This window comes from Metopolophium dirhodum, chromosome 2, assembly GCF_019925205.1.
Source record: "Metopolophium dirhodum isolate CAU chromosome 2, ASM1992520v1, whole genome shotgun sequence".
Taxonomy (NCBI): Eukaryota; Metazoa; Arthropoda; class Insecta; order Hemiptera; family Aphididae; genus Metopolophium; species Metopolophium dirhodum.
The window spans coordinates 25,726,672-25,754,649 of record NC_083561.1 but is presented as its reverse complement, the minus strand read 5'-3'; the positions used below and the strand labels follow the sequence as shown (position 1 = coordinate 25,754,649).

Below are 27,978 nucleotides of genomic sequence, written 5' to 3'. Positions count from 1 at the left end.
CTGTATTCCATGACGCCCAGCGGCCAGCTATATTCAAGATTTAAGATTATTATACTTTACCTGATAACGTTTCGCAACGGTAAACGAGTTGGTTACGCCTGCCTAATTCAAGCAACCCGCTGCCAACCATCACTCCTCAGTCCTCGTACCGTAGCCCGTGGTTACCACTCTTATATGCACACACCACCACCACGACACGACAACGCCGCCAGGTAAATTATTATTGTTGTCATTATGTATGGTTACATCGTACCACCTGTAGTCCGACAAAAGCCCCGAGCCGGAGTCGACGCGCGATCGCCGCCATCCGCGGGTCTCTCGGGGACGTTTTGCTTTTAAAACACTTCGTGGTCTCGTGTTCGTCCGTGCGGTCCATCGCCTTTATTCGGGAGAGTGTTCGAGTTGAGAGGTCGTCGATTATCGGACATTACCACGCATCGATAAATTTAATATTGTCGCATATGTATAATTAGGCATAACACTTTATAACCTCGACTCGCCAGTAAATACTTGTACACGGCTATACCTATAGATAACGTTCGCAATTTATTTACCTTAAATCGATTTAGTTTCGAAAATCCACCGGTGTCAAGACTGTCGTCTGTCATTCAACCTTGATGCTGCCCACGGATGCTGGACTTTTTAGCGACGTATTTGTTTTAGTCTCGTGGTATAACTAACCACAAATACAAAAGCGGGAAGTGAGGTAAATTACAGCTAGGTACTGTATTCATATATCATACTTACATGGCTACATAACACTGCGTAAAGACTTAAATTATTTTGACACGATGTCAGAACAGTGTTTTTGAACTTTGAAGCGACAACCTATAGGCTACATACAATATATGTCATACATCGATAAATTTGTCGATTTTTTTCCGATCTGTTATCGTCTATAATTTTATATAGTTAAGTACTTATATATGTAACTAGGATTTATTTTAAATTTTTGTTTGGAGGAGGGTATTATAGAAATCCCTGATCGGGGATTCCTTACACTACAGTATAATTAATAATAATAACTATATACACAATTACGTTTATTTTCAATGTCTGTGTGTATGTGTGTGTGTGGGGGGGGGGTAGAGTGAACCACTTAAACCCCTCTATATACGCCACTGTATATATATATATTATATACACTGTACAGTGGCGAAATTAGGAAAATTCCTTGGATGGAGCACTACCCAGTACCTCGCTCTTTGAGGTACCTACCTACCTATTTATTTGAATAATCTAATCTCGCGGGACTTCAAGAGGCTTTACCGCTGCACAATGCACATTTAGGTAGGTACTTAATAGGTACTAATAAATAAATATAAATGAAAATATTTGTTACGACTTATGACTCAGGAGAAATGAGTTATGAGTAAATTATAATAAATAATAATGCTCGAAAATTGTATAGTTTTCAATTTTTGTATGACACTGACGTAAATTACGTCAGGTTAAACTTTCCACTCGAAATTTAAACTTTTTAAATTCACACGAAGTTTATCCAAATTTTTAAGTACCTATCTATAGTTAAGAACCATATTTTGAAGTATGTACTTAGATTATTATACCATATAAAATTTATTTTAAAACTAAAACACATTCATTACAACGACATGCTTGACAACTATATGCTGTCTATACTATTATATACTTAATTATATACTATAATATATAATATTATAATCTATAATATTGCCATTGATACTAGTAAAGAGCACTAAAATCGTTCATTTGGTTTTTTACGGTACACCGTTCATTCGGTTTTTACGGTACACCGTTTACCAAAATAATTTTAAAATACCGGTATACCGATAATACCGTCAGCCCTAACCGTACCATTTCGGTATTTAGGTATACCAAATCATTTCGGTTTCGGTTTTTCGGTATACCTACCGTTTCAAACCGGTATTGAAATCAATACCGTAACACCAAAAATTATTTTCAATACCGTCAGCCATAATTTTATTTTTTTTCTTACGTCAAGGTAACTATATGTTAAGGAGATATATTTAGAAAAGACATGTCAGGAATTCAGCTGGTGGAATTGTAAATGTTGTCAATTTCTGTGCCGTTTCATTTCCATCTACGTCCATGTGACATGGTATACAAATTATAATTTTTATTAAGGGAGGGAGGGCTTTATTAAATCTATTTTGAATTTGCAGTACTGATAATCTGATTTTATTTTGTTAGTTCATAAGTGAACTGAGAGAGTTACTATTAACAGCTAAGACAATTTGATTTTCTTTAATGTTGTCTGTTGATATCTTTAATTTTCCAATAATATATTATATCTATAGCTTCCGTTGTACATTGTACTTATACGTACCTATTTAGGTTGTTGTTGGGGGTTAATAGACATAATATGCCTACCCTATCATTTGAGGCATTTGCAGGGTGTGTTTCTTGAGATTTTAATATTCTATTATAGTTTTTGATTAGTTTTTATAAATATGGTGTTATTGTTTAATTTTTATTTGAGGTGTGATTTTAGTAAATTCTATCTTTAATATTCAATATTTATAATATACCAATATTAAATATACAACACTACAACTTTGAACTTACTAACGCGATGTATGTCTATGGATATCTAAATATTTACTCTAATTTTGTTATTTGCAGGATATAATAAGTATTAGGTACCCTTTCCCACTCTTTTATTTCGATGCATTTTCATTAATATGTATTTTACAAACATAATATCCTGTCAAATTATTAGGTAAACAATAATATTTCGTATATAGTTGACGTTTCGAAGTCACGAAGAGTCACAAGAGTCAAGTGCGGGGTGCTGGCTGATAGTAGTATTATTAATACCATTATAGTCATATATGTATAGACATATATGATATATATTAAATATATTATATTATGACTAAATTAATTTCATATAATTTCGATATTCATGAATAACGTGTTCAGTTTATAATTTTGAAATCCATTTAAAATAATCCGTTCATTATAATATCTTTTTGTTTGCACATTTAGGATTTAGGACTTACTACAGCCTATAACATGTAGTCTATATGTAGCAACTTACAAATATGGTTTAATATTATATCATACCATGGTACTGCGGTGGTGACCGGTATTCACCTGGTGGAACTGCACTAGCCCTAGAAATGCATTAGCTGTGTTACCTATGTGGTATTATACAGAGTGATTCACCAAACATGCTCACACTTGTTTTTTCCTTCGATAATAAAATTATTCAAATTCTGATTTTTGGAATTTTAAAATATACGCTAAGTCAATTTTTTTAAATTCTTGAATTTTTTTGTAGTTATTTAGGAGGAGTGTGGTGACGCAAACTTCTAAAGATTTTCAAATGAGAATCCTTTTTTTTCTAAATAATTTTTCTGAAAATGTTGTATCGGAATCAAAATTCAAAGAAGTATTTTTTGAGTCATTTAACTAGCTTACTAAGGATAATAGGTCCCTGATTATGGGTTTGAAAGACATGGGGGCTATAGTGATTTTTAACTACTCGTTATCAATATTAATTTATAAACGTTAATAATTTGTTAAAATGGTCCATGGCCCACGTATAATAAATACTAGGTACAATACTACATCTGTTTTATATTTTTGTAAATCCACTTTTAAGGACTATCTATTATCCTTATAATAAACATTGTATAACTGAGAAACTACTCGTCTGAATTTTGAATTGGGTAGGTACATCAGCATTTTCAACAAAAAAAAATCCACTAAATAATTTACAGTAAAAATAAGGAAGGGGGGCAGGTTCTCGCTTGAAACCCAGAAGTTTATAGGTACCACCACAGGACATTCCTTAATTAGTACAAAAAAAAAAAATCAACAATTTGAAAAAAGGTATATATTTCAAAATTTCAAAATTCAGAATAATTTGATTATTAAAGAAAAAATGGGGGTGAGCATGCTTGGTGAATTACCGTGTATATTATATGCTATTTTTTTACCATATTTACGTCAAGGTTTGGAATTTTGTCACCAATACGCCACTGTATCATAAATTATGATTCATAATACATGTTAAGCAATTAAGTTTGAACGAATATTTCTTTGTGTACTGCAGTGTATTGTGTATAGTATAAAATTACATGTCATATAATATATTGTTACACTAAAACAGGGCCTAAAATTAAGATATTTTGCTACTGCACTCCTAATTCCACACCAACATATTTTAAAATAATGAACATAGACCTAGTAGTGCAGTAAGTGATATAACTTCATTGCATTATTGTTTTCGCTATTTATTAATAATAAGTTATAATAAATGCAATCTAAGACGATTTTTAAGGTTAATATACTTATTATATTATAAGCTGCCCAGAACATGGTGTAGTCGGTATTATTTTTAGTGTTAAGAATTTTAAACGAATACAATATTCTAATTAGTAATTTTCAATAATAAATATTGAATTTTAATCAAATAAAAATATATAAAAGCCGAAAAAAAGTACTGCACAATTTTGAATTTGATACTTCGCATTTAATATTAGCTACTGCACACAATTTTAGGCCCTGCAGTAAAATAATGATATTCGTTCAAACTTTGTGCTCGTAATACCTACTTAATTGGTTTAATTTTTCAATTTCTATACTTCTATATAATATGTATTATTCATTATTTCAAAAATAAAAAAACGTATACTCCTATAAATTATTATAATAACCCTTTTTTAAAATAAGTACTAATATGTACAAACGTTTTTCGGTAAATGTGTTGCGCATATTATAGTACATTAAACTATTATTTATTTTTTGCTTGGGACGCAACTCGACACCCATATGACAATAGTGTTATACAATATACACTCGAACTGTTCATATACTATATATGACATATTCACATAATATACTGTACTTCGCAATATACCGCGTTTGTGTGCGTGTGTGTGTGTGTGAATAAATGTGTTGTGTTATTTGTATATGCGAAAGCGATGGCACACGAATATTTTTATGTACGAGGTTAGCCGCGGAGTTGGGACCATAATATTATAATAGTGCCGACATTCGTGTATAGACGTCGGTCGTACGTGTCGGTGGTGATTGCGTTTGACAGGTGTATAACAACGCGGAGCCGACTTATATACATACCAATAATGATGATGATAGTACGATATTTTATTGATTATTTCCGCGAATCGAATAACGCGCACCCACTTATATTGTTATTATAATATTACATGGACGGCGGTCGCACCGTAATATAATATAATATAGTGTGTAGGTATACCGCGCGTATACACCCACATCGCAGACGGCGGGTGCGGTGTGCAGACGCTCGTTCCAAGTTCGCATAATAATTGTTTACGCTTCGCATATAAGTATAATAATAATATTATCATTCTTTGGACTGGTGTTATCATTTCCACGCCGTGAAAAAAAAACCTTGAACCGAAAACGCCGTATATCGAGCCGTTTTGTGTCTAATAATTTTGGTTTCTTGTACCGCGCGTGTCACGCCCTCAAATTTCGCGAACTCCATCCATAGAGCGTTTAACATGTGTACAAATTCTGGGGGGGGGGGGGGCAAACAAAACTGTTGACTTAAAATAACTCGTGGACCACCCCTACACCCCATCCACAACATACCATTAGACATTTTATATTCTGATAACGAAGCGAATAGTGTTCGGTGAACCTACTAGCTGGTTTTACAACAATATGTTTTTTGTTTTATGTATTTATTTTTTATGAATATGACCAAGTAAGCCTATCATGAAAATTACTTACATAAATCAATGGTCAGTATTATCTTACCATTGATATATTTTAACGTTAATTAATTACCTATAAATATAATTGTATACATATTTGTATCACGAGAATAACGAAAAATAAAAAAAATTTTAAAGTCAAATATTTTTTGAAGAGTAGCCCCAGGCTCCCTATTTGCATTACCGGAACGTAGGACGCGGTAAAACTCTGTGACGAGGGCCTTTCTTACGTTGACTTATTTAAACCAATTAGTCTAATCGCGTTTAAAATTTTCGTCGTAAAACCGTTTTTTTTTTTTTAATGTACTATAATTTTACTGTCTAATAAACTTGTAGCGTTTCCACAAAAATGTTGTTTAATCGAAATTATATTTACGAATTATAACTGTTGTAGCAATACGACAGATATGAATTAATAATTGTACGTTTTATTTTGTGGCACAATTCGTGTATATTTTTCACGTTTCCAATGAAAAAATCGTTATGCTTATGATATTACACCGGTAATCTATTGTTTTTATCGGCAGAATACATAATATATATTATAATAATGTATATACAGTTATACACTATACTAGATCATCAATATAAATTGTGGTCGGCATGGGTGACTGAAAATTAAAATTAGACTTTAGAGTATATAAAACTTGATCATTTCGTTATGATAACGCGATGTGAAAAACAATTTCACTGTGGAATTGCGTCACGAAATGCACTTTATGGATATTGGATACATAATATATTATAGTTTATAACGATTTGTATATTATAATATGTTATCGGACACACGTAAAAAAAAAAAAATCGCATGTGAATCGGACACGAATCATATACTGCGCCAATTATAATTTTAATTAAAATATAAATTATAATGATATATAGGCAACCAAACGGCGAGATAACGTTGGCGTGCATGTTTTTCAAACAAATTCGAATACGTTTCGTATCGATGTTTAGTATTTCAAAGGATTGGAATTCGGCATTCGCTAAACCTAATCAAAGTCATAAGAAACTCAGGGTCGGAGAGGCCAATGTCCAGGCCCAGAAGACTTGGGCTGCGTGACCCGTCATACTATACTGCGTTGCATAAAAAAAATAAATACTGTTTGATTAATTTGTTTATCATATTATATTCATATAATATATTATACATTAAAGTATATTATACATTACCCACTAAAGTGTAACAATAACCAGAACATACAAATAATATTGTTGTTCGATTTTTTTCAGGTACCTACCTTTATCTGTTTCAAATATTTAAATTGGTCGAAAAAAATAAATCAATAAACCGCCATAAAAGTTCCGCCATTATTAGTATTGTTATACAAATTTACGATTTCGGCTGTCGAAAATCGAAATATAATATAGCCTATTACAGGAGTTCCCAAACTTTTTTGGCTCTTGGCGCCCTATTTGAACCAAGGTTTTCTCAGGGTGCCCTTCCCAAGTCATGTCATGACTAATCATAAAAAATTAGAAAAATTAAATATAAACCAGTAAAAATTGTAACGGGATATACGAAAATATTTATTTTATTTAAATTATAGGTACTATAATAAATAAATAGATATTAATCTTAATTGTTTCCGTCGCTGCTATCGTTGGGTTTTCAAATTTATTTTTGGACCATATAAAATTCTATGGTAGTGTGGCGCCTCTGTAAAGACACCTCAGCGTACCAGGGCGCCGTGGCGCACACTTTAGGAACCTCTGACCTATTGCATAGATTTTATAATACACTATATTATAAAATCAATGCCTATAGGAAGGTAGTTATAGGTAGTATAATAAATTAATGTATTATATATGATGTATATTATAGTATACTATTATGTTACTATTATTTTTGTAATTTGTGTACCTACTAATATTATATTTCATAGTTTTAAATAAACTTACACTTTTATATTTTTACGATAGTTTTATTTTTACAAACATTTAAAAGTGACTTTCAAAAAAAATTCGATTTTTCATATTTCATACATTTCACCCTCCACACTACCATTTTTAAGATTGTATAACATCTTTTGGTTTCGTTACGAATGAAAAGTTCGATTGTACTAATTCTTAACACACGATACTTATCTTACAAATACGATTGAGTTGACATAGTCACGGAGGTTTTGAAATTTTGACAACCCCTCCCATTTTTAAATGCTTATACAATATATTATATTATTTTCATTTTCTTTACAGACGAGAGCGTTAATTTTACAAACCTTTACAATAACTGAATAGCAAATTTAATGTAAGATTATCGTGTTCACTTTTTGATTTGAGAGGATTGGGGAAATGAAGAATAATATATTATTATTTTAAATTTATAACGTACAATTTTGTCAATTTTTGTTGCATATACATTAATAACTTGGTGCTGCAGTCAATGTGCAGCGATGACTTCGGAAAACGTAAAAGTCATTGCGAGGTGTCGGCCGATGAACACGAGGGAACGGGCGTTAAACAGTAAGGTGAGACCGTGGTCTAGTTATATTCATACCTGACCTATATAATTTTACAATAAATATATGTACAAAATATATATTATAGGCTATTAAAGCTGTAATGAGATTTAGTCGGTGACCATTCTCGACCGCATTATTATAAAAACGATTCCCACGCACCACTGTGACCTATAAACCTAGTAATAGCTAGCATGCCACCCTAATAGTATACGAATAGCAAACACGCCGGGCACGCAATTCGCACATCTAACACTAACACCCACCCAACTCTCTCTTAACCCCATATAGTCGTTGTGCATTACATTATAATATGCAGTGATTATACGTGTGCCGAAATTTCGTTTTTCAATGCTGGAAAACCAAAGTGATGTACGGTGGAGGGTGGGTGACCCACTGTTTATTATTATATTATATTGCCCTGTGTACAGACAGAAATAGACCGTTGACCGGCTAAATGCGTGGTTCGTGAGAAATCGTAATATTATGTGTATCCTAATTCCTAGGTATCGGTGGATACATAGTTTTCCAAAACACCACTATATTATAGTGTGTAAATCCTTCCGATTTTTAAAAACTGTAGGTATACACTTCTCATAAATACAATTTATTGTTTGTTTACCGTGACGCTATTATAATGGTACACTATAAAGATAATATAATATAATATAATATTATAATAATATGGGTAGGTAATATAACTATCGGTTTTTGTGTTGAGCAAGAAAAAAAATTGACCAACATCGTCCTGTATTGTGCCCTCAACTTTATGTATCTAGTACATACACAGAGGCGTTTACAAGCACAACAGTATGATTATTGTTATGTTCCCGTATTGGTACTGTGCAAACCCCGAGTTTTCAATACAATCGCTCAAACATCAGTGCAATCGGAAATTTTCATTTATTATACCGGTTTTTATTGATATACATCGGATTATCGGACGAAATCTGTCACTATATAATATAATATATTATTAGGTATCCATTATCTGAATATCGTAATTGTGTAATTTAACCCATATCCAATAAGCTTTTCTAATCAACTTCCGTAAAACGTTTCAGAACGTGGTGTTTATAGACTCGGAGAAATGCACTTGTTCGATCGTCAATCCCACAGACGGCTCGGCGCCGCCGAAAACGTTTACGTTCGACGGCGTTTACGGGCCCGATTCAAACACAGAGCAGATATACAACGACATCGCTTATCCTTTTGTGGAAGTAAGTAATATTATATATATTATACGATGTGCTAGAATATGGTGAATGACGCGATGTCCTGTGGTTTTCCGCAATTATTATGTTTGCGTTATTATGGTGACAGTGACGTAAGGTGACAGTGACGTAACTGCTGAGGGGTGGGGTCGAGGGAAGCAATTGTCCCCAGACATTTTTTTCGGTGGGCAAGGATATCATTTCCCTCCTCTCTCCCAGACATGCCTACTTTTTATTAATGAAATCTTTTCTGAACCTACTTATTAATAATATTTATCAATACCTACAATTTGATTCTATAAACCGTAATATGGGTCTTAAGATTTGTATATAAAAACTAACAATTGGGTATAATAGACACGTAAAATACAAATATATTTAAACTGTGGGAAGAGGGATGGTTCAGGGTTTTGATTTTGATTACTAAACTATTTTGCCCACATAGTTTTTTTACCAAGTTACGCCACTGCAGGATGGAGAAATAATCGTAACTCGATAAAAGAAAACAAATAGTGAACATTGTTTATCAGATTATGTACGGCACTGTACGCATTATGTATCAATTAACTAATATTTTATTACGTGTGCGCGTTACGATATGATTTATATATAGGGCATCTTAGAGGGTTACAACTGTACGGTGTTCGCGTACGGGCAAACTGGATGTGGTAAGAGTTTCTCGATGCAGGGTGTAGACTCACCTCCGAACCAACGTGGTATCATACCCAGAGCTTTTGAACACGTCTTCGAGGCAATATCTGTGACGGATGACGTAAAGTTTTTGGTGCTCGCCTCGTACATTGAGATCTACAACGAGGAAGTGAGAGACCTGTTGAGCACAGACACCAAACGGAGACTTGAGTTGAAGGAAAACCCGGAGAGGGGAGTCTACGTACACGGTACACACGCGTTGTTATATATATATTAATTTTAATGATTATATATTCACTTTTACTTACTTATAAGTTATAACTTGCTTATTATTGTAGAGTTATCACATCACGCCGTCCAAGATGTGACTGAGTGTCAAAAGCTCATGGAACAGGGTTGGAGGAATAGAGCAACCGGAGCCACAATGATGAACGCAGACTCTTCCAGGAGCCATTCGATTTTTACCATATCCGTGGAAATGATGTCAACTTCGCAGGACGTGGACGACATCAAGTCGATAAAACGAGGGAAACTGAGTCTGGTTGATTTGGCGGGCAGCGAACGTCAGGCGAAGACCGGAGCTTCGGGCGACCGGCTCAGGGAAGCCACGAAAATCAATCTCTCTTTGTCGGCCTTGGGCAACGTGATATCAGCCCTGGTAGACGGGAAAGCGAAACACATACCGTACAGAGATTCAAAACTCACCCGACTACTACAGGTAAGATATAATCAACAAGGAACATGTACATTTTCGTCGGCACTTCCTCTGTCGTCGTTTTCTTTAAAAATTTGTTCGTCGTTGTATATAGGATTCTCTCGGTGGAAATACGAAAACGCTGATGGTCGCTTGCCTGTCGCCCGCCGACAATAACTACGACGAGACCTTGTCGACACTGAGGTACGCCAATCGTGCCAAGAACATATACAACGAACCACACGTGAACGAAGATCCCAAAGACACAATGCTGCGCCAGTATCAAGAACAGATCAAAAAACTCAAAGAACTGCTGGAAGCGTCCACTGCTCAGTTGCCCGCGAACGATATTTCCGAAAAGGAAAAATTACGGCAGGAGTATCAAGATGAAATGGGCAAGCTAAGGGAAAAATACCAAGAAGAATATAATTCCAAGTGTCAGATGCAAGCAGATTTGAAAACGTTAAAAGAGAAGTACGACAAAAATTTGGCAAAGATCTCGAATCAAGTACGTGCCTATCGTATATGCTGCGTATATAAATATATTTTTTATTTTTTCAAGCGTTTAGTTTTATTTTAACATTAAGAGGGTGACAGTCGACACGTGTTTTTATGTTGGTGAATAGTGTCTATGAATCACAAACTCAGACGTACGCGTATGTGTAAATCTACACTGTAGACTATTATTTAAATATAATGTAGACCAGGGCTTTAAATATCAATAAAAATCGTTGAAAATCGTTAAAAATCTTCTAAGAAATCAAATATTTCTTTTAATGATATTCACAATTTATATTAAAAACGAAAAAAAATTAAACCAATAATTTATACCAAAATTAAAATTGTTTTACATTTTTATAACACACAGATAGATTTAAAATGTTAAAAAAAAATAATTTTAATTTAAAATTTAACAATAGTTGATAGGTTAGGTTAGGATGTTTTTCATACGTAGGTAGGTAGTAATAAATAACTAATATTTTGTTTTCTCAGGCCAGCTATTATGCAGCTGTGTAACGACAGTTTTTTCGTTGTTAGAAATCAAAATTAAAAGCATAAAAATATAAAATTTATATTTTAAATCGAAAAAAAATAAAATTATTTTCAAAATCTAATTAAAAATCATAGTACAATTAAATTCGATATTGTGCAACAAATAACAATATAAAAATCATAAAACTATAATATCAATTTATTTTTTAAACTTAAATCAGAAAAAACAAAAATCTATATTTGAAATTCAAAATGTATGATGGTAAAATTTATAAATTTATTTAATTAAATTTAACTCGACAAGAAAACGACAAAATTCGCTTCAAGTTGTATTTATATTTTATTTTGAAAGAGTTTTAATAATAAATTATGATTACACGGCGTTTTAGATATGCAATTTAGCTACATAACTCTCATGAGTATCTCATTCCGGTATCACATATAAAGTGCGTACGTGCGTTTGGTACATTAAAGTTCGCTGCACGATACCGTGGTACATGACGTGTATACGCTATATTAGTATAAAAACGTTGTTTTTGCATATTTTCAGAACGACAGCAATTGCAGGACGTCATCCCCGCAACAGATCGTCGAAAAAGCGTTAAAGAGCAATCGAGTGGAACTGAACTCGTCGCAACAGGAAATACTGAAAAGGTACCTATACCCACCTGTTCTGCCTATATTTTATCGTCACACACTGACGCTCCCCATTATACACTTATTATAAAATATTACAATTTAATTCGTAGTACCATGTTTATATTTATTTAGGTTGAAGAAACTCCAAGAGAGTATGGTCGGCGGGGAGCGAGTAAACGACAGAGAGCTCCAGGAACGTCGATCGCGCAAAAAAAAAGCAGCTGAGAGACGGTTGAACGCTTTGGCGAGAGCGCTGGCCACCGTCGAGACCGAAGACGGACCGAACTTGGTGTTGGGCGTGTACGACGATATACAGGAAGAGCTGACGGCTAAGAACGAGGCGTTGAAGAAGTATAGACAAAAAGTATATTATATAATATATTATTATGGAATACATACACGGCCAGTGTTGAGTTTATCTAGATAAATATTCTTTTATCTTTTATCTTATCTAGATAAATAGAGATTATTAATTTACACAGTTATCTAAGATAAAAATCACCGTTATCTAGATGAATTTAGACAGTTAATGTAATTTATTAAACGGCTTTTATTTATTATAATTTATAGGTAGATAATTAAGTAATTTATTAAGTAGGTGATTTTTACTAATAACTATCGACATTTTTGATAACATACTATTAAGTTATTCTATATTTCTACGAGCTTACAGAGAGTTCCATAAATCAACATAAAAAAAAAATTATCCGATATTTTATCTAGATAAAAACAAATTTTTTTCATCTTTATCTAGATAAATAAATAATTAAGTTATCTTGATCTTTATCTAGATAACATTATTATAATTTATCTTTATCTTTATCTAGATAAAATTGTATTTATCTTGGCTCAACACTGTACACGACAGTATAATATAGGTTATGGTATGGCCGGTTGGATGGACTACGGGACCAAATTGTATATTATTGGGGATTCATCAATTCCACCTAAACATATTGTACTGTTTTAAAACTTTGAAAGAAAGTATAATAAACTGACTCTGCCAACTGTTGTCTATTAAGTATCTATGAGACATAATTTCCATTCCAAGTCTTAAATTTATAAATAAATTAAAAAACCAGCAATAGTTTTTAGACAGTATTTATATTTTACTGATTTTTTTTATGAAAATAATTACTATAACATTTTAAATATTTAAAATATCATGATTTATAAGTATACGTTATATAACGAACCAACTACCAACACTGTTATACCTATCTAGTTAATAATTTTTATTTTTAATTATGTTAAATATTTATTTATATTTATATATTATAATTTATAATACATTTAAAGCTCGGCGTAATTAATAGAGTCGGATGAGTTAATAGATAGATAAGTATTATGAACAGTTGCCGGCGGGATCGATAAATGCACAATTATATTATTTAATAAAATGTAGTGGCTAAAAAAATCTGGCATTAAAAATAATTTTCAAAAAATCACTTAAATCTGTTGGTTAATAATACTACTTACTATGGACCTATTACTCTTCAAAAATATCAAATTTGAACTAATTACTATATTCATTTTAAATTACCTTATATTGAATGGCTCAATGTATAAAGTGTATAATGTTTGTATATAATATAATTAAATTATTAATACATATTAATTTATTGATCTAATATTTTAATTTTTTTTATTTCATATATTTTCATTGCGACGATCTTAAAAATTAAAAACTGAAATAGTGAAAATCTGTTATAACTTATATAACTTAATATGTTATTTTACAAAAATGTTGGTAATACATTTTAACGACCATGCTAAATAATTTAAACTAATAGATCTACCTATCATAAGCTTGTTATCGATATAAAAATTAATTTAAATTAATTTGAAACAGCCAAAAATTTCTAAAAATGCTTATATTCTTTAAAATCGCAAGAAAAATACAAACAAGTAGAAAATAAAATGTATATTATTTGAAGTGTCTGTGGTGTGTGAACCAAATTCCGTACCTACTAAAAAAGCTGAAGTTGCGTTATGGTTTTACATTTTTTTTTCAGCTGAAAGCGTCGGACCGAGAGGTGGCGGACATCCAGAGCGAATTTGAAAACGAGCGAACGGATTACCTGGAAACAATCAGGAAACAGGAGCGACAGATCAAATTGCAGAGTCAAATCTTAGAAAAAATCGTGCCAACGCTGTCGAAAGAATGCAATTACAGGTGGGTACCTATATACTATATACAATGCTCGGTTGTACGAACATATTATACAACACCATATTATAGGTATAATAGACTGTGATATTTTTTTCTTTCAGCAACTTGGAGAGGTTGAAAGAAGACGCGGAATGGGAGGACGACACGCAGAGTTGGAAACTGCCGGACCTGACGAGGATAAAACTGCCTCCGGCTTCAGGTAAACGTGGGGGTGGGATTTTTTAGAAATTTTTCATTTTTTAACCAGCGATTATTTCGGCATTTGGATGCGGTAGGTGCGTCGTCTTCAGGCCGCAGGCAGTCGGTTAACTCGGTGACCGCTCCGGCTAGATTAGAAAACTCTGAAAATCTGTTGGCGATATATACGTTCCATCCGCTGCAGGTTAAACAATAATTATGTGTTTTACAGTTGTACGATGATCGTGCGGTTTTCGCCCGCCTTTTATACGCACAGTTGCTGCAGCGTGTGCGATTTGTGCGCAATTTTAAATACTGTCTTCCTATCTATCGACCAAACCACCGACTCCTGAACAATATTGTTTTCGCTTATATTATTGCAGGTAGCTCTTGCAGAACACGTGGTGCATTAGATATATATAAAACTAATATTTAAAGAGCATCTCGGCAACGAGACTTAAATTATATGACACTGCTGCGTATATAGTTTTATCTGTTTCGTTTACCTATATATATATATATATAATATATATAGTATACTTACGTTTTCGGCAGACAACATGCTATTTTATGCTATTTAATAATGTGGCTTCACAGCACGCGTCTTTCTCGCATATAATCTCCTATAATATATACAATATAATAGGCACGTTAACACAGCCTGCCAACGGTACAGCGGCGTTTAGCACGTTCGAAAACGGCCGGAGGAAGATGTCGCTGGGCATATTTAACACGCTGGCCGGTCTGTCGTTCGACAAGTCTTCCAGTTCAGACAGCAGTCGGCGGTCGTCGTCGCCGGAAGTGCCCGTCTACGATCAGGTGAAACGTCCACGCACGCATCATCACGGTAGTTAAGTCACATTTCGACAAAAATATATTATCCACAATCACGTTTTGTCTGTTTTTTTTTGAAAATTTTTTCAATCATATTATAGCGATCGTTGTGTGTAGGCACAATAGCTGTTTATTGTATATGCGCGTTGCCTGTGTGGAGTCACTGGCGACGTTTAAAGTCAAAACGTGTTTATATGACGTATTATATTATATTGTTGTAATGTATCGTATTATATCCAATTTTTCAGAAATATCAGAAATCGGCCGAAGACGATTTTGCCGGCAATTACTTTAAACCGAAACGAGCTACCGAGTTGCTGATACAATCCCACGGAGAGTCTGGTAGACCGTTTCATAAATGGAAAGGTATACTTGGCTATACCTATATTGTATTATTAGAAAAAAGTGGCATATTATTAGGATAAAGGGAGAACGCTAGGCAAGAAGTTAGTCTTCTTTTAAAACTCGTTAAAATTACTTATAAAAGCTAACTAAGCCGGATGATAAATTAGTGTCTGAAATTTACCGCTAGCATTTATTCGGAAATTGATTCTGAATAAAAGTTCGAAATTTGTTTTTTTCAATACCTACCTAGCTTAAAACTTTAAAATACAAATTTTAAAACCATTTCTTCCAAATGTATCTATTACATATTTGTATTGATAATTATCAAGCTAAAATTATTGGTGATGAACGATGGTTGATTGATTACCTAATTGAATTGAATCCCGGTGGTGGTGACTGCAGGTGTCTAGTGGTAAATTGTGTTCGCCAGCATTTTATCGCTGCCACAGCGGCACCACCAAGACAATATGTTACCACCACCGATTCAGTGTGCTAGGGACCGTACATTAGGTTTAAACCGTGTATGTTAAAAAAGTTTTTATCATCAAAAAATATCATCCATTATCAATTATCGAAATTATCCAGTCGGTGTTACATAAATTATCAGTATTATAGAAAATTGGGATTTTAACGGTGGTTATACAAAAATATAATAAGTGGTTACTTTTTGTTTTCGACGGGTTAGATTAGATAATTTTATGTATTCAATTCAATTCGTTAAGTTAAGAATGTTTTATAATAGGTAGTTATTATGAATTAAAACGGACTAGATGAGTTAAAAAGTTACTTTTAAATTATATAGGTAACGTAACTTTAATGGATCCCTCCACTGTGGAATCGTACCTGCTATATAGTTATATGATCATACATTATATTTATCATACTTATACGTTCCTTTTCCTTATCTCTAAAACAGTGTCATGATTTTTAAAATTAAAGTACCTTATAAATGTATTAAGACTATAATATTAATAACATAATATAGTAAATGTGTGCACGGGTGTGCTCTCTCATCTAATCCATTTGATAGGACTTTAAACTTTAGGATGAGTAGGTAGTAAGAATTTTTAAATTGTTAGAATGATTCGTCTGTACTTATACTTGTATTTAAATAAATATAGTATATTATGCAAGATGCGTGAGTAAAACAGAGGCAACGAATATGCCCTCTTAAACAGTGTTGGGAATCATCTAGATAAAATTATCTATCTAGATAAGATTTTTTGAAATAAATTATCTTTTAGAGTATCTAGATATAATAAGCATATTAAAATTAATTAAGTATATGTTTATTTCCCCGTCCATTTTAAAAGTAAATTTTAATTAACTTCGTAGAACTGTATTTTAAAGGCTCAATTCGTTGTTATTATAAATATTATGTCATTATATTGATATAAATCTAATGTTACAAAAATACTAAAAACAATAAAAATAAGTGTAAAAAAATTATATTTATCTAGATATTTATATAGATAAATGTATTGTTGTATTTATCTTTATCTAGATAAATTACAATTATGGTATCTTTATTTTTATCTAGATAATATTTTGTTAAAATTATCTTATCTTATCTAGATAATTTTTTAGTTATCTATTCCCAACACTGCTCTTAATCATTTAACATATTAATATGTGATTTTATCGAATAAATATTATTCATACATACTATATTAAAGCCTTACAAAAAAAAAAAATGTTTTATTATTACAGGAAACAGACGCATATCACCAGAAAATATGGTTAAAAAGCCGACAAAATTAGAATCGCTCCTTCCAGTTATCGGCGATCGAAAATTACAAAAAAATACCTTGGACAGAATTTAAAAAAAAATGTTCCTAAAAAAAATGTGAGAATATCGCGGTGTACAAAACATAAATAAATAATGTTAAACTAAATTGATTCTTATGGTTTCCATCTCGTAAACCGTCAACCAGATATCATCGGCCAACAGTCTGGGTTGTTCGAACGCGGCGAAATGTCCGCCGGCCTTCATCTCTGTAACTCTGATCAGTTTTTCGAATTTACTATTCAAAAGTGTCTTCAATGCCAACGCTATCGGCATCTCGTTTGGAAAAACAGCACATGCTGCTGGAACCTTAACTTTGGCCCTGTATGTGTATATAATATGAAACGAAAATTTTGGAAATCTTGTTAATAATATTTACAGCGCGCATGCAAAACACGCATATTGTACACTGTACAGTGATGTATATACGTACATTATGTGAGGAAGAGCTCGATATTTGTTACTGGCGTACTCCGAGTACAGGCGCATCGACGTGGTCATCGAACCAGTGACCCAGTATACCATGACGTTGTCCAACAGTTCGTCTGTGTTGAACTTGGACAGGCCACCGTCTGGTTGATTTTTGTAATCCGTGGATGTCCAGGTGGAAAATTTTTCCAAGATGTAAGCTGCCAAGCCGACCGGAGAATCGTTCAGAGCAACTCCTGCGCGGATATATAAGTGGGGATTTAGTCGACTTTTAGGGAGAAACTTAAATTTTAATATAGATTAACATATTATTATATTTAAATAGTCAAACGACTTCGCACGACCACACCATCTATTAACGTTTTTAAATAGTTTTATCATAAATATTACCTATCTATTGTGAAATAAACAATAATAGGCAGGTACATAAAACAGTTTATTTTTTAAAAGATAAAATATAGCCCATGATGCCATGCGGTACATTCGAATATTCGGAGACAATCAATTGGCATATGAGACGTAGGTGCTATTTAGTATTTATTATTACAAAACAATGATAAAACTATTTATGTAAGCAACAGTGAAAGATCAAAAGTGTATCGAACTGTTTAGCTGTTATACCTTTTAATTTGCAGATTACATTTTATAAAATGGACACACTTGAATTGCCTCTAATGCTTTAGAATTTAGATAGTTAACCCACTCGTTTTATTAGTACTCGAAATGACTTCGATAGTTTGAATATTGATTTTATAACTATTGAAGAAACCTCATTACTTAAATTCATTTTAATTAATTATTTATTATTGTAAATAGAGACTAAAGTTATATATATATATAGGTTATTTAATAAGCTGAATATGTTGTTTTCGTAAACACTCTTTGCAGCATGTCGTACCGTCATTTGTTAGATTATTTGGAAAACCAAACTTAAATACATTCAAAGTTAAAATGTTTTGGTTCCAATCAAATATTTAACAATTCTAAATCCTAATCAATGATTGACGTCATGACAGCACTCAACGAACAATTTTCTAACGATATACAAATATCAATATAATAATCGATATAGCACGATAAAATGGATTGATATACCTATTGATTTTTAATATAGTCTATACGGAACTTATATGGAAAGAGTTTAAGTTTTTAAAGTTTTAAATGATTTAAATTCACCAATATAGCTAGTATATTATACGTACTCAGATAAAAAATTTAAAATAGAATCTAATTCATATATATAAAAAAATAATAAATCTTCCCAATATGACTTTCTGTTATCTTATTAAAATAATAATACTCGTCAAAATATGCTGATTTTTTTGGGATTGTTTGCCCCTTCATCCTTTCCCACAACCAAGCGCCACCTATGATCATGTTGATGAAACTATGATTCAAATGGTTTATTACAATCATTTAGCTGCAGTGACTCGTAAGCGGAAATCCGGTGAAATTACTGGGGGGGCTGAGCATCTATAATATGCTCATTGCACCTATAATAGGTACCACTGTACTAGGGCCACTCGAAATTATTTATTTCAACAAGACAATTTACAAAGTTCGACATACTAAACAATTTGACCATAATTAAGTACAAAAAAAATTAGGTATCTTATCTTTAACTTTTTAGAAGTATTCTTAACAGAAATTATTAAGTTATTCATTTTTAATTTAGAATTATAACCAATGGTGGATTTAAGGGTTCAAATAAAGTCTGCAAATCCATAAGAGGTGCCTCGTACAAAATGTAAAAGTCACATACTTACCCAGTTACCCATAGCATATTAATACGTAATTTCATCGAAACCGGGACGACGCGACGCGGGCGATTGCTGATAAATAGAGAGGTTTTTACATATTTTTATTGGCTTTATGCAGCTTTACGAGGATGAAAAATGTGGACGATTTGTCCATCATGGAGTTTGTAGGAAAAATTTTATTTTGCATATTTTAGCATATTTTGGACATTATAGGATATTTAGCCTATTTGTCATATTTTAGAATATATTCAATTATTGTTCATAAAAAAGCGTATTTTATTAATTTCTCGAGTTGTGATTTTTCTAGGAAAAAAATAATTTGATTTAAAAATTAAAAATCATTGAATTATCTACTTGGTTGTAATTAAATTGGTAATGTTGGTCATACCGTTACTCTCAGTCCGTGATTGTACCATAGATTATTGAATTTGACAACTGATAATGTTGTGAGAATGATTTTATAATAATTAATTAATAAATAAATATAATAATTTATCTTTTACCAAAGAATGGTGCATACCAGTGGCGGATCCAAGGCTTAATTTTTTTTTGGAAGGGGGGGGGGGCAAAAATACAAAAAGTACAAAAATTGGCTAAACATAGTAAAAAACTAAAGGAAACATAGGGATTGGGGGAGGGGCAAATTTCCTCTTTGCCACCCCTCTGGATCCGATACTGGTGCGTACAAGTTGTTCATTGTTTTTATTTAACTATTTTGTGTTTTATATATAATTATATATGGAGATTTTATTATATTTATATTCCTATAATCCTATGTATAAACTGTTTTAAATTTTTTATATTTAAATAATTTACCTATTACCAAAGGAATGGCCCATAACAGTTATTTAATTTTTTTTTATTGAACTATTAAGAAAAAAAACCAATATTATCTGCATATTTACAAGTTTAAGGAATATTTAGAGAATATTTAAAAGTATTTTAGAGCATATTAGCATCATATTTTAAGCTTTTAAGAATCTAAAAATCCGCGCTTTACTGATAAACAACCAATGCGGGTATTAATACTATAAAATTACGATCGTTCCAAGGTATGATAATAAGTTGGTAAAATCTTACGAATTTAATTTAATTTTTATCACAGAATATTTTTTTATAATTTTTTTTTTAATCAAGTTTTAAATAATAAGTATGAATTTTACAATTATAACAATTATTGTATATTTAGTCACTTTAAAATTTTAAAGGGGGGCTAAGACCTGTACTTTGAACTTCTGGGTGGGCTTAGTCCCCTCAAGCCCCCCCCCCCCCCGATTTCCTCATATGTGCAGTGTGCATACCGCCTTTTTTTAGTTTTTGATAAAAAAAGTGTCAATAACAAAGAGGACAAAATAAAATAGCGCACCTGCTGTGTCGGGTTTGGTCATTTGCAAATGCATGTATCCGGATTCTTCGAGGAACCCGAAAAACATCTTGCTCAGCGGATAGGTCCGGGATTTTTCATTCTCGTTGCTGACGATTATTGAAGGCCAGTAAGTTCCCAACAGCAATCGAACATAATCGTTGAGTGTCAAAGACGAAGTCGACGAACACATGTTCGAGTGCATGCCGTATACCCTAAGGTAAAATTAATAATAAATACACATGTAAAAATGTAGGTATATGATTATAATATAACAAATTAAATTAAATTAAAATATATAAATTTATAATTAATTAAGAGGGAGCTACACCCGCATGCGTTTTCTCTGTGGCTCTGTCTTACAAATGCATAATATATAGCAAACTGTACTCGCAGCAGATCACGCTTAGCTCTGTTAGTTTAAAATTTAGAGTGAATTGACCTCCTATAACGTTTAGAAGTAAGAATATTATCTAGTTAACTTCATATGTTTTTTTTTTTTTAATTCAAATTTTAAAGCAAGTTATTAGTATTTTAAAATTATAAATTGTTTGTGATTTTTAAAATATTCATAACTTGCCGCAAAATTAAAATCTAAAAAAACCTATGAGGTTCATTAGAATCTAATAGGGGTATCTCACAAAAACAAGCAATATTGATAGCCCGGCGACATCTGTACTTTCGTCTAATTGTATTGCAAACATCTTGCTGTTCTTCAATCTACAAATTAATTCATCTTGAATGTGGTCTGAAATCTTATGAATTCGGTCAGATATGACGTTATTAGAACACTGAACTGCTGTAATTTTCTTCGCTGCATCTTCACCGAATACGCAGCTGACGATTTCTGTCGACTGTCATACATGGTTTTATTAAATCCTCTGCAATCGTATGTGGCTTACCAGCACGAGCGATTCTGTAACTTAGCATGAATGATGCTTCTGTTCCGTTTTCATTATCTGTTTTTGCATATTTTTGTAAAGCAGCCACGCCAGTTTTTTGTACTTCTTTGTGTCTTTCAAAAAAGCTTAAGCTTTTATCTTTCAGTTGCGGGTGGTTGGTGTCAAGGTGTCGTCTTAGCTTTGCCGGTACCAATGAACTATTACACATTATTTTGTTGCAAACGCATTGTCCATCCGGATTCTCAGCCATTCTGACAGGAATAAACCCAAAGGACAAATACGATTCGTCATATTTTCTTTTTTTAGAAGTAGTTCTCTCCTCAGGTAAAACAATTTCACTAACAAGTTTATTTTGTCGTTCCTGTCCAGTATTTACCAAATCCTGAAATTAATTGACAATACTTATTGTTATATTTATAATTATTTAAATTGAAATAAAGAACAAAATAAATTAAAAAAATTGGCCATAGGTGCCCCTGCGCCCTCAGGCATTTCAATTTTATAAAGAAAATATATTATAATTTTGTACAAAATCAACAAATATAGTAACAAATATAATAATAAAAATGTAATAAACAAATAATAGGTTTATAAATAAGGCTTTTATGACGCTAGGTATATAATATTCTTATTTCTTACTGGACTTACTGACAAACTAGAAACATCTATTTCCGAAATATTTTCATTATTTTCTGCTGGTGAACATGCTAAAACATTTTTTCCACTTGCGAGGCGCCCCGTTTTGAGCCAACTATCCATTATTATAAACTGAAATAAAATAATAACATGTTAATAAATCGCTCTTATTTAATTATGCACAGTGTGCATACAAATCTCTATGAATAAACAAATACATCATTACCTGTGAAATCAAAAATACCAGATATAAACAATCGCGATATAAACTAAACTCACTGCAATCCACTTCTTTTTTCACTAGTATAATTACGTTAACTTCTGCAGTCTTATCGCGGTCTTTACTCGAATGGAGCTGGCAGCGGCTACGTGCGCTGCCCCACTCCCACGATGTTTTATCAGTTCGGTAAATCCATGCGTATTTTTATCGTGGGCCACCGCACGTGCGATTAAAAATACTAGTAGAAGCATGAAATGAAACACATAACGAATGTGTGAACAACGGCGGCGCGGTTGTGATTCTTTTTTATGAAAGTTTTGTTTAATTTTTGGACGGTACGCGGAACCCTTGAGGCCCTTCCACGGAACCCCGGGGTTCCGCGGACCACCTTTCGGGAATCCCTGCATAATAAAATCCCTGATAATAATTTTACCTTTAAATTTTATAAGAGGTCAATTCACTCTAAATTTTAAACTAACAGAGCTAAGCGTGATCTTCTGCGAGTACAGTTTGCTATATATTATGCGTTTGTAAGACAGAGCCACAGAGAAAACGTATGCGGGTGTAGCGCCCTCTTAAGGTTTGGGACTATTATTGTATTATAAATGTGCAAAATATGCATGCGAATAAACAATTTTAAAAATATTCTAAAATATTCTGCATTTCTACAGGTAAAATTATAAGGGGGACTGGGGATGGAATACAACGGAATATGAACTTACATTAAAATATTCCCTATTGTGATATTTGTTAAAAATACTATTAATGTTTGGTAAACTTAACAATTTTTTCAGTACAGTACAAAATGATTACTTTAGTTGAAAGAGTTATTTTAATTTACCGATTTGAATACTAAAAACTGGTGCGTGTTGGTATTCAGAAAAATGCTTCTTATATTATAATAAAGTGTCAATATGACAGTAAAATAATGTAAAATTAAGAAGTTTTCACTTTAAATTGTTTAAAAAATGATAAAATGTGGAACTTAAATAACAATGAACAACAAAATTACCGGAATTTTTAAATTGATATGCTATAGCTAGTAGTGTTTATACCTACCGTGCATTTGATTGAAATATAAATGTATATAATTGTGAGCAATATAATTGTAGGTAAACGATGAAATGTTTAGTGGTCGAGATAAATAGTGTAGGTGGGTACCTAGTTAATATTATAATAATATATATATATATATGAGGATATAATGGCAATGTCTAAAATATGTTTGTACACTATACCGTATGTCCGCGAAAATAGGTACACTGTTAAATTACACATGGTGTGGCGTGGTGGTTGCATTCAGTCACAAAAGGTGTTCTAAACGCAAGCACCGACGAGTGTCACAAGTTCTCGGATGGGTGACCAGCCGCGTTTTTAGTGACAAATCATTTCCACACATACACACCCACGTGTTTCAATCCAATCTTACCTCCCCACCATAATATACAAACAACTAATAGCCATAGTTGCCAGCTAAATATAAAAATAATACCCATATTGCTCAGTACATATTTTTGAATTATGTTAACGGGACATGAAGCAAGATGATCATCAGATCATCAGTCTCCCGCGACAGACAGAATTCTAAAATATTTATAGGGTGAGTAATGTTGGTAACTATACGTTATAGATAGTGCACCTAGTTTTCACGTCTATGCGCGATGCACATATCTTACCTGTGGGGAAATAACTTCGAAATCGCCTCGGTTATGACTCCTCCCCAATCGCCGCCCTGGACGTAGAACTTTTCGTGGCCAAGCCTCTCCATGAGCTTGACGAACATTTGGCCCATCTGTGCCGGACCCATGCCGGGCCGAGCGGCCGCGTCCGAAAACCCGTAACCCGGTAACGAGGGCGCTACCACTTCGAAAACGAAATTGCGACCAGCCACCGGGGTGGTCAGCATCGGAATGATTTTGTAAAACTCGACGACGGATCCGGGCCACCCGTGCAGCAAGAGCAGCGGGATCGTTCGGGCCGTGGTCTGCGCTGGGGGTTTTGCGTGTATGAAATGCAAGTCTAGACCGAAAATGTTGGTCTTGAACTGCGGCAACGAGTTCAGGTACGCCTGTCTGGCGGTCCAATCGTAACGGTTCGACCAGTGGTCAATGATCTTCGCCAAGTGGTCGCCGTTGAAGCCGTACTCGAAATTCACGCTCCGCAACGGCTTTACGATCGGTCTGGCGTTTGACAGCCTGTTCTTCAAGTCTGCGATGACCTGGGGTAAACGAACGTGGGTTACATATTTTATTATAAACAGCTCTGCGATGACTTGGTTGAGCCTTGGTTATGTCGTGTGGCGTATAGACAAACGATTGTAAGTCGTGTAACGTGATGTAATCGGGACCAAGTTTAGGAAAAGAAAAACAAACCTTGGTACAAACAACACAAGTAGTATAACATAAAGAAGATATCCCAAAATGTGACTTAATGAAAATCATATTTCTTGCCTAAGAAAAATCAAATATTTTTGTTTGTTTTAAATTTTAATATTTTCATATTGCATTATTAATTAAATTACTCAGTCAATAAATAAAGTACTCTTATGCAGCAAAAAAATGTTTATTAACACAGCAGCATTTTAAATAATCAATTAATACAATAGCGGTTTGTTTGATGTTTGATCAAAGTTATAGATCAAAGGTCAAGTTTTAGTGGGTCGTCAAAAATGCATTTTCTTTGGGTACTCCAATATTAATCATAAAAATCAGTAGAAGCTAAAATTTAAACTCGGAGGAAGTATAATAGCTGATAATTGAAAAGTAGGTACCTATAGTAAATATTATAATTTTAAATGATGTGCCATCGTTTCAACATTACTTTTGTGAACCATCGTCTTGATATGAAAATAAATAAAAGTTTCGTAAAAAAAATTCTCATAAAATATATTACATAGATTTTTAAATTTTTATCTAAGTACTAATAATTATTAATTAGTTATATATTATACTAGACACACAATAATATTAAGTGCAAAATTGTTTACAAAAATAAAGTATTTAAATGCATTATAATAACAAGATAGTGTAAGATAGATAAACTATCTGTGTATAAGTACGTACCCCCTCCCCCCCCCCCGACCACCAATTATATAGATTAACGAATACTTATGTGAACATTACATTTCAAATTTAAAAAAGCGGGTAAGTGGATGTCGCTCTGCTGTACAGTAGGTTACAAGTGGGACAATGTATAATGGATTGTATTAAACTTGAATTTAATGATATCATATAATATCATTGTATAAGGAAAACGATTCTGAGCGGAGACGGTTTATCCGTCTGGATTTTTTAAATTTGTATTATTTATTATAGACTTAAAGTAGAATTAATATTATAATATTGTATTATTTTATTCGTTGCTATGGTGATAAACAAATCCCATTTTAAGCGGTTTTTTCGTAATTTGTCAGTAGTTTTTCCCGTGGCGTTAAATAACTATTGAGAAAATCGAAAAATGACCTCTCTAAAGTACCATCTTGATCCAATTTTCTAAAAGATAAGGTACTATATGTTGAAATCGAAGCACTTCTTCTACTGTAACCATAAAATATAAAAATATAATACCTATAGTCACAGTTTTTTTTTTTTTATATAAACCTTTTAATTTCGAATTTGGATAAAATTATATATTTTTACAAAGAATAACGATTTTAGTTATTTTCTTGTAATTTAAAAATATTATTTGTGGTACTTAAATTATTTAAGTTTATTTTTATATTTTATACGCATGATAACAATTTCAAATTCAATGTTTTCGGCAGAAATTAATTCAACCTGCTGTATATTATTATTAAAATATATTACTTTAATAGCAATATAGTATAATATTATATTATTTAATAATATATATTTATAGGCGAGTGCATACAGGCCCAGGCCGTCTTAGCTCAGAATCGTTTTTCGCATACAATGAAATACACGACACCTAAAGCACAGTGGAGCTGTGTAGTGTGTAACCCACTTGTCCACTTTTTTTTTTTAAACGACCTGTGTATGAATATGAGTAATGAGTATCAACATTAATCCTATCAACTAATATTATTACGGTAAGGAAAGAAAACGCATTTCTATCTCTCTATCGTCACAATAGATTTTTGTTGTAAATCAAAAACGAATAACGGTATACGCGGTATACCGGTACAACCATGTAGATACTTTAAATTTTTTATAAATGATTAACTATTCTATTGTTTTCTATACGTCATGATCAAATATCCAAGACAATATTTTGACTCTTTTTTTTTTTATTTATAGCATTTGAAATTTGAAATTTTTTCTCCCATAAATTATGTCGATACAATGTACATGTCCCGCATGCCACCTAATGTACTTGTGTACAACATATAGCAGTATAGTGTGTACCCACTTACCCACCTTTTTTTTGAAACGATTTATGTATCAGTGTAACATTAATCCCGTCAACTATAATTACGTTACGGCAGGAAAGAGTGTAACAATATAAGCTTATAGGTACCACATACCACATACTTATAGATACCACATACCTATTATATTGTACAATATGTATTCTTACACTACACATAATATTATAATGTAGGTACTATTGAAATGTCGATCGATATTACATACTTCAGACGTGACGTTAATCACAAATGGTCGAACTTCTTTGGCATTGCTACGGTCTTTCGTCCGGCCGGAATCGGATCCCCAACAAACGTCCACGGGCATTGTTTCGGGCTCCACAATATCAATGGCAATTTTCTGGTAAACGACCAGCACAAATGCGACCAAGATGGCCAACAAGTATTTGAATTTTCCCATTTTTTTATGGTGTAAGTCGTGTCCGGCGTCACTATTCCTGTTTCGTACGTTGCCGGCAGCACACTGACTTGATTACCTATACGCGATGGATAGGTGGCGTCGTTATGACTACCTATATAAGTACCCAATATCTTACCTACCTAAAAACTAAAATATTATGATATGATAAGTGCTGCACATTATAAAGCATACTGTATTAATG

At 32.7% G+C, this 27,978-nt stretch overlaps 3 protein-coding genes across 10 annotated transcripts; 1 reads left to right on the top strand and 2 right to left on the bottom strand.

Moving 5' to 3' along the window:
- The first annotated feature begins 3 nt into the window (after positions 1 to 3).
- Positions 4 to 17,740, top strand: LOC132937900 (osmotic avoidance abnormal protein 3). Of its 7 annotated transcripts, XM_061004493.1 has the most exons (14): positions 251 to 706; positions 7,914 to 7,965; positions 8,098 to 8,185; positions 9,241 to 9,396; positions 10,004 to 10,289; positions 10,380 to 10,759; positions 10,851 to 11,243; positions 12,279 to 12,382; positions 12,500 to 12,731; positions 14,383 to 14,543; positions 14,642 to 14,739; positions 15,364 to 15,536; positions 15,800 to 15,917; positions 17,607 to 17,740. In XM_061004493.1, exons 3-14 carry the CDS (start codon positions 8,111 to 8,113, stop codon positions 17,717 to 17,719), a joined length of 2,289 nt encoding a protein of 762 aa, XP_060860476.1. In that variant the 5' UTR covers positions 251 to 706; positions 7,914 to 7,965; positions 8,098 to 8,110; the 3' UTR covers positions 17,720 to 17,740. The 7 variants fall into 7 exon arrangements, 5 of the variants coding, with proteins under 5 accessions (XP_060860473.1, XP_060860472.1, XP_060860474.1 ...); XR_009663856.1 differs by lacking the exons at positions 251 to 706; positions 7,914 to 7,965 and adding an exon at positions 11 to 212 and having other exon boundaries at positions 15,364 to 15,564; XM_061004489.1 differs by lacking the exons at positions 251 to 706; positions 7,914 to 7,965 and adding an exon at positions 77 to 212.
- LOC132937903 (juvenile hormone epoxide hydrolase 1-like) lies at positions 16,981 to 27,891 on the bottom strand. The gene is made up of 5 exons (XM_061004495.1): positions 27,585 to 27,891; positions 24,669 to 25,210; positions 21,238 to 21,449; positions 18,116 to 18,347; positions 16,981 to 18,004 (listed from the first exon to the last, which is right to left on the bottom strand). The coding sequence occupies exons 1-5, from the start codon at positions 27,774 to 27,776 to the stop codon at positions 17,782 to 17,784; spliced, it is 1,401 nt and encodes a 466-aa protein (XP_060860478.1). The 5' UTR covers positions 27,777 to 27,891; the 3' UTR covers positions 16,981 to 17,781.
- On the bottom strand, positions 21,481 to 23,277 carry LOC132937904 (zinc finger BED domain-containing protein 5-like). 2 transcript variants are annotated; one of them, XM_061004496.1, is made up of 3 exons: positions 22,999 to 23,277; positions 22,785 to 22,904; positions 21,481 to 22,518 (listed from the first exon to the last, which is right to left on the bottom strand). In XM_061004496.1, exons 2-3 carry the CDS (start codon positions 22,893 to 22,895, stop codon positions 22,057 to 22,059), a joined length of 573 nt encoding a protein of 190 aa, XP_060860479.1. In that variant the 5' UTR covers positions 22,896 to 22,904; positions 22,999 to 23,277; the 3' UTR covers positions 21,481 to 22,056. The 2 variants fall into 2 exon arrangements, with proteins under 2 accessions (XP_060860479.1, XP_060860481.1); XM_061004498.1 differs by having other exon boundaries at positions 22,785 to 23,277.
- Positions 27,892 to 27,978: the final 87 nt, after the last annotated feature.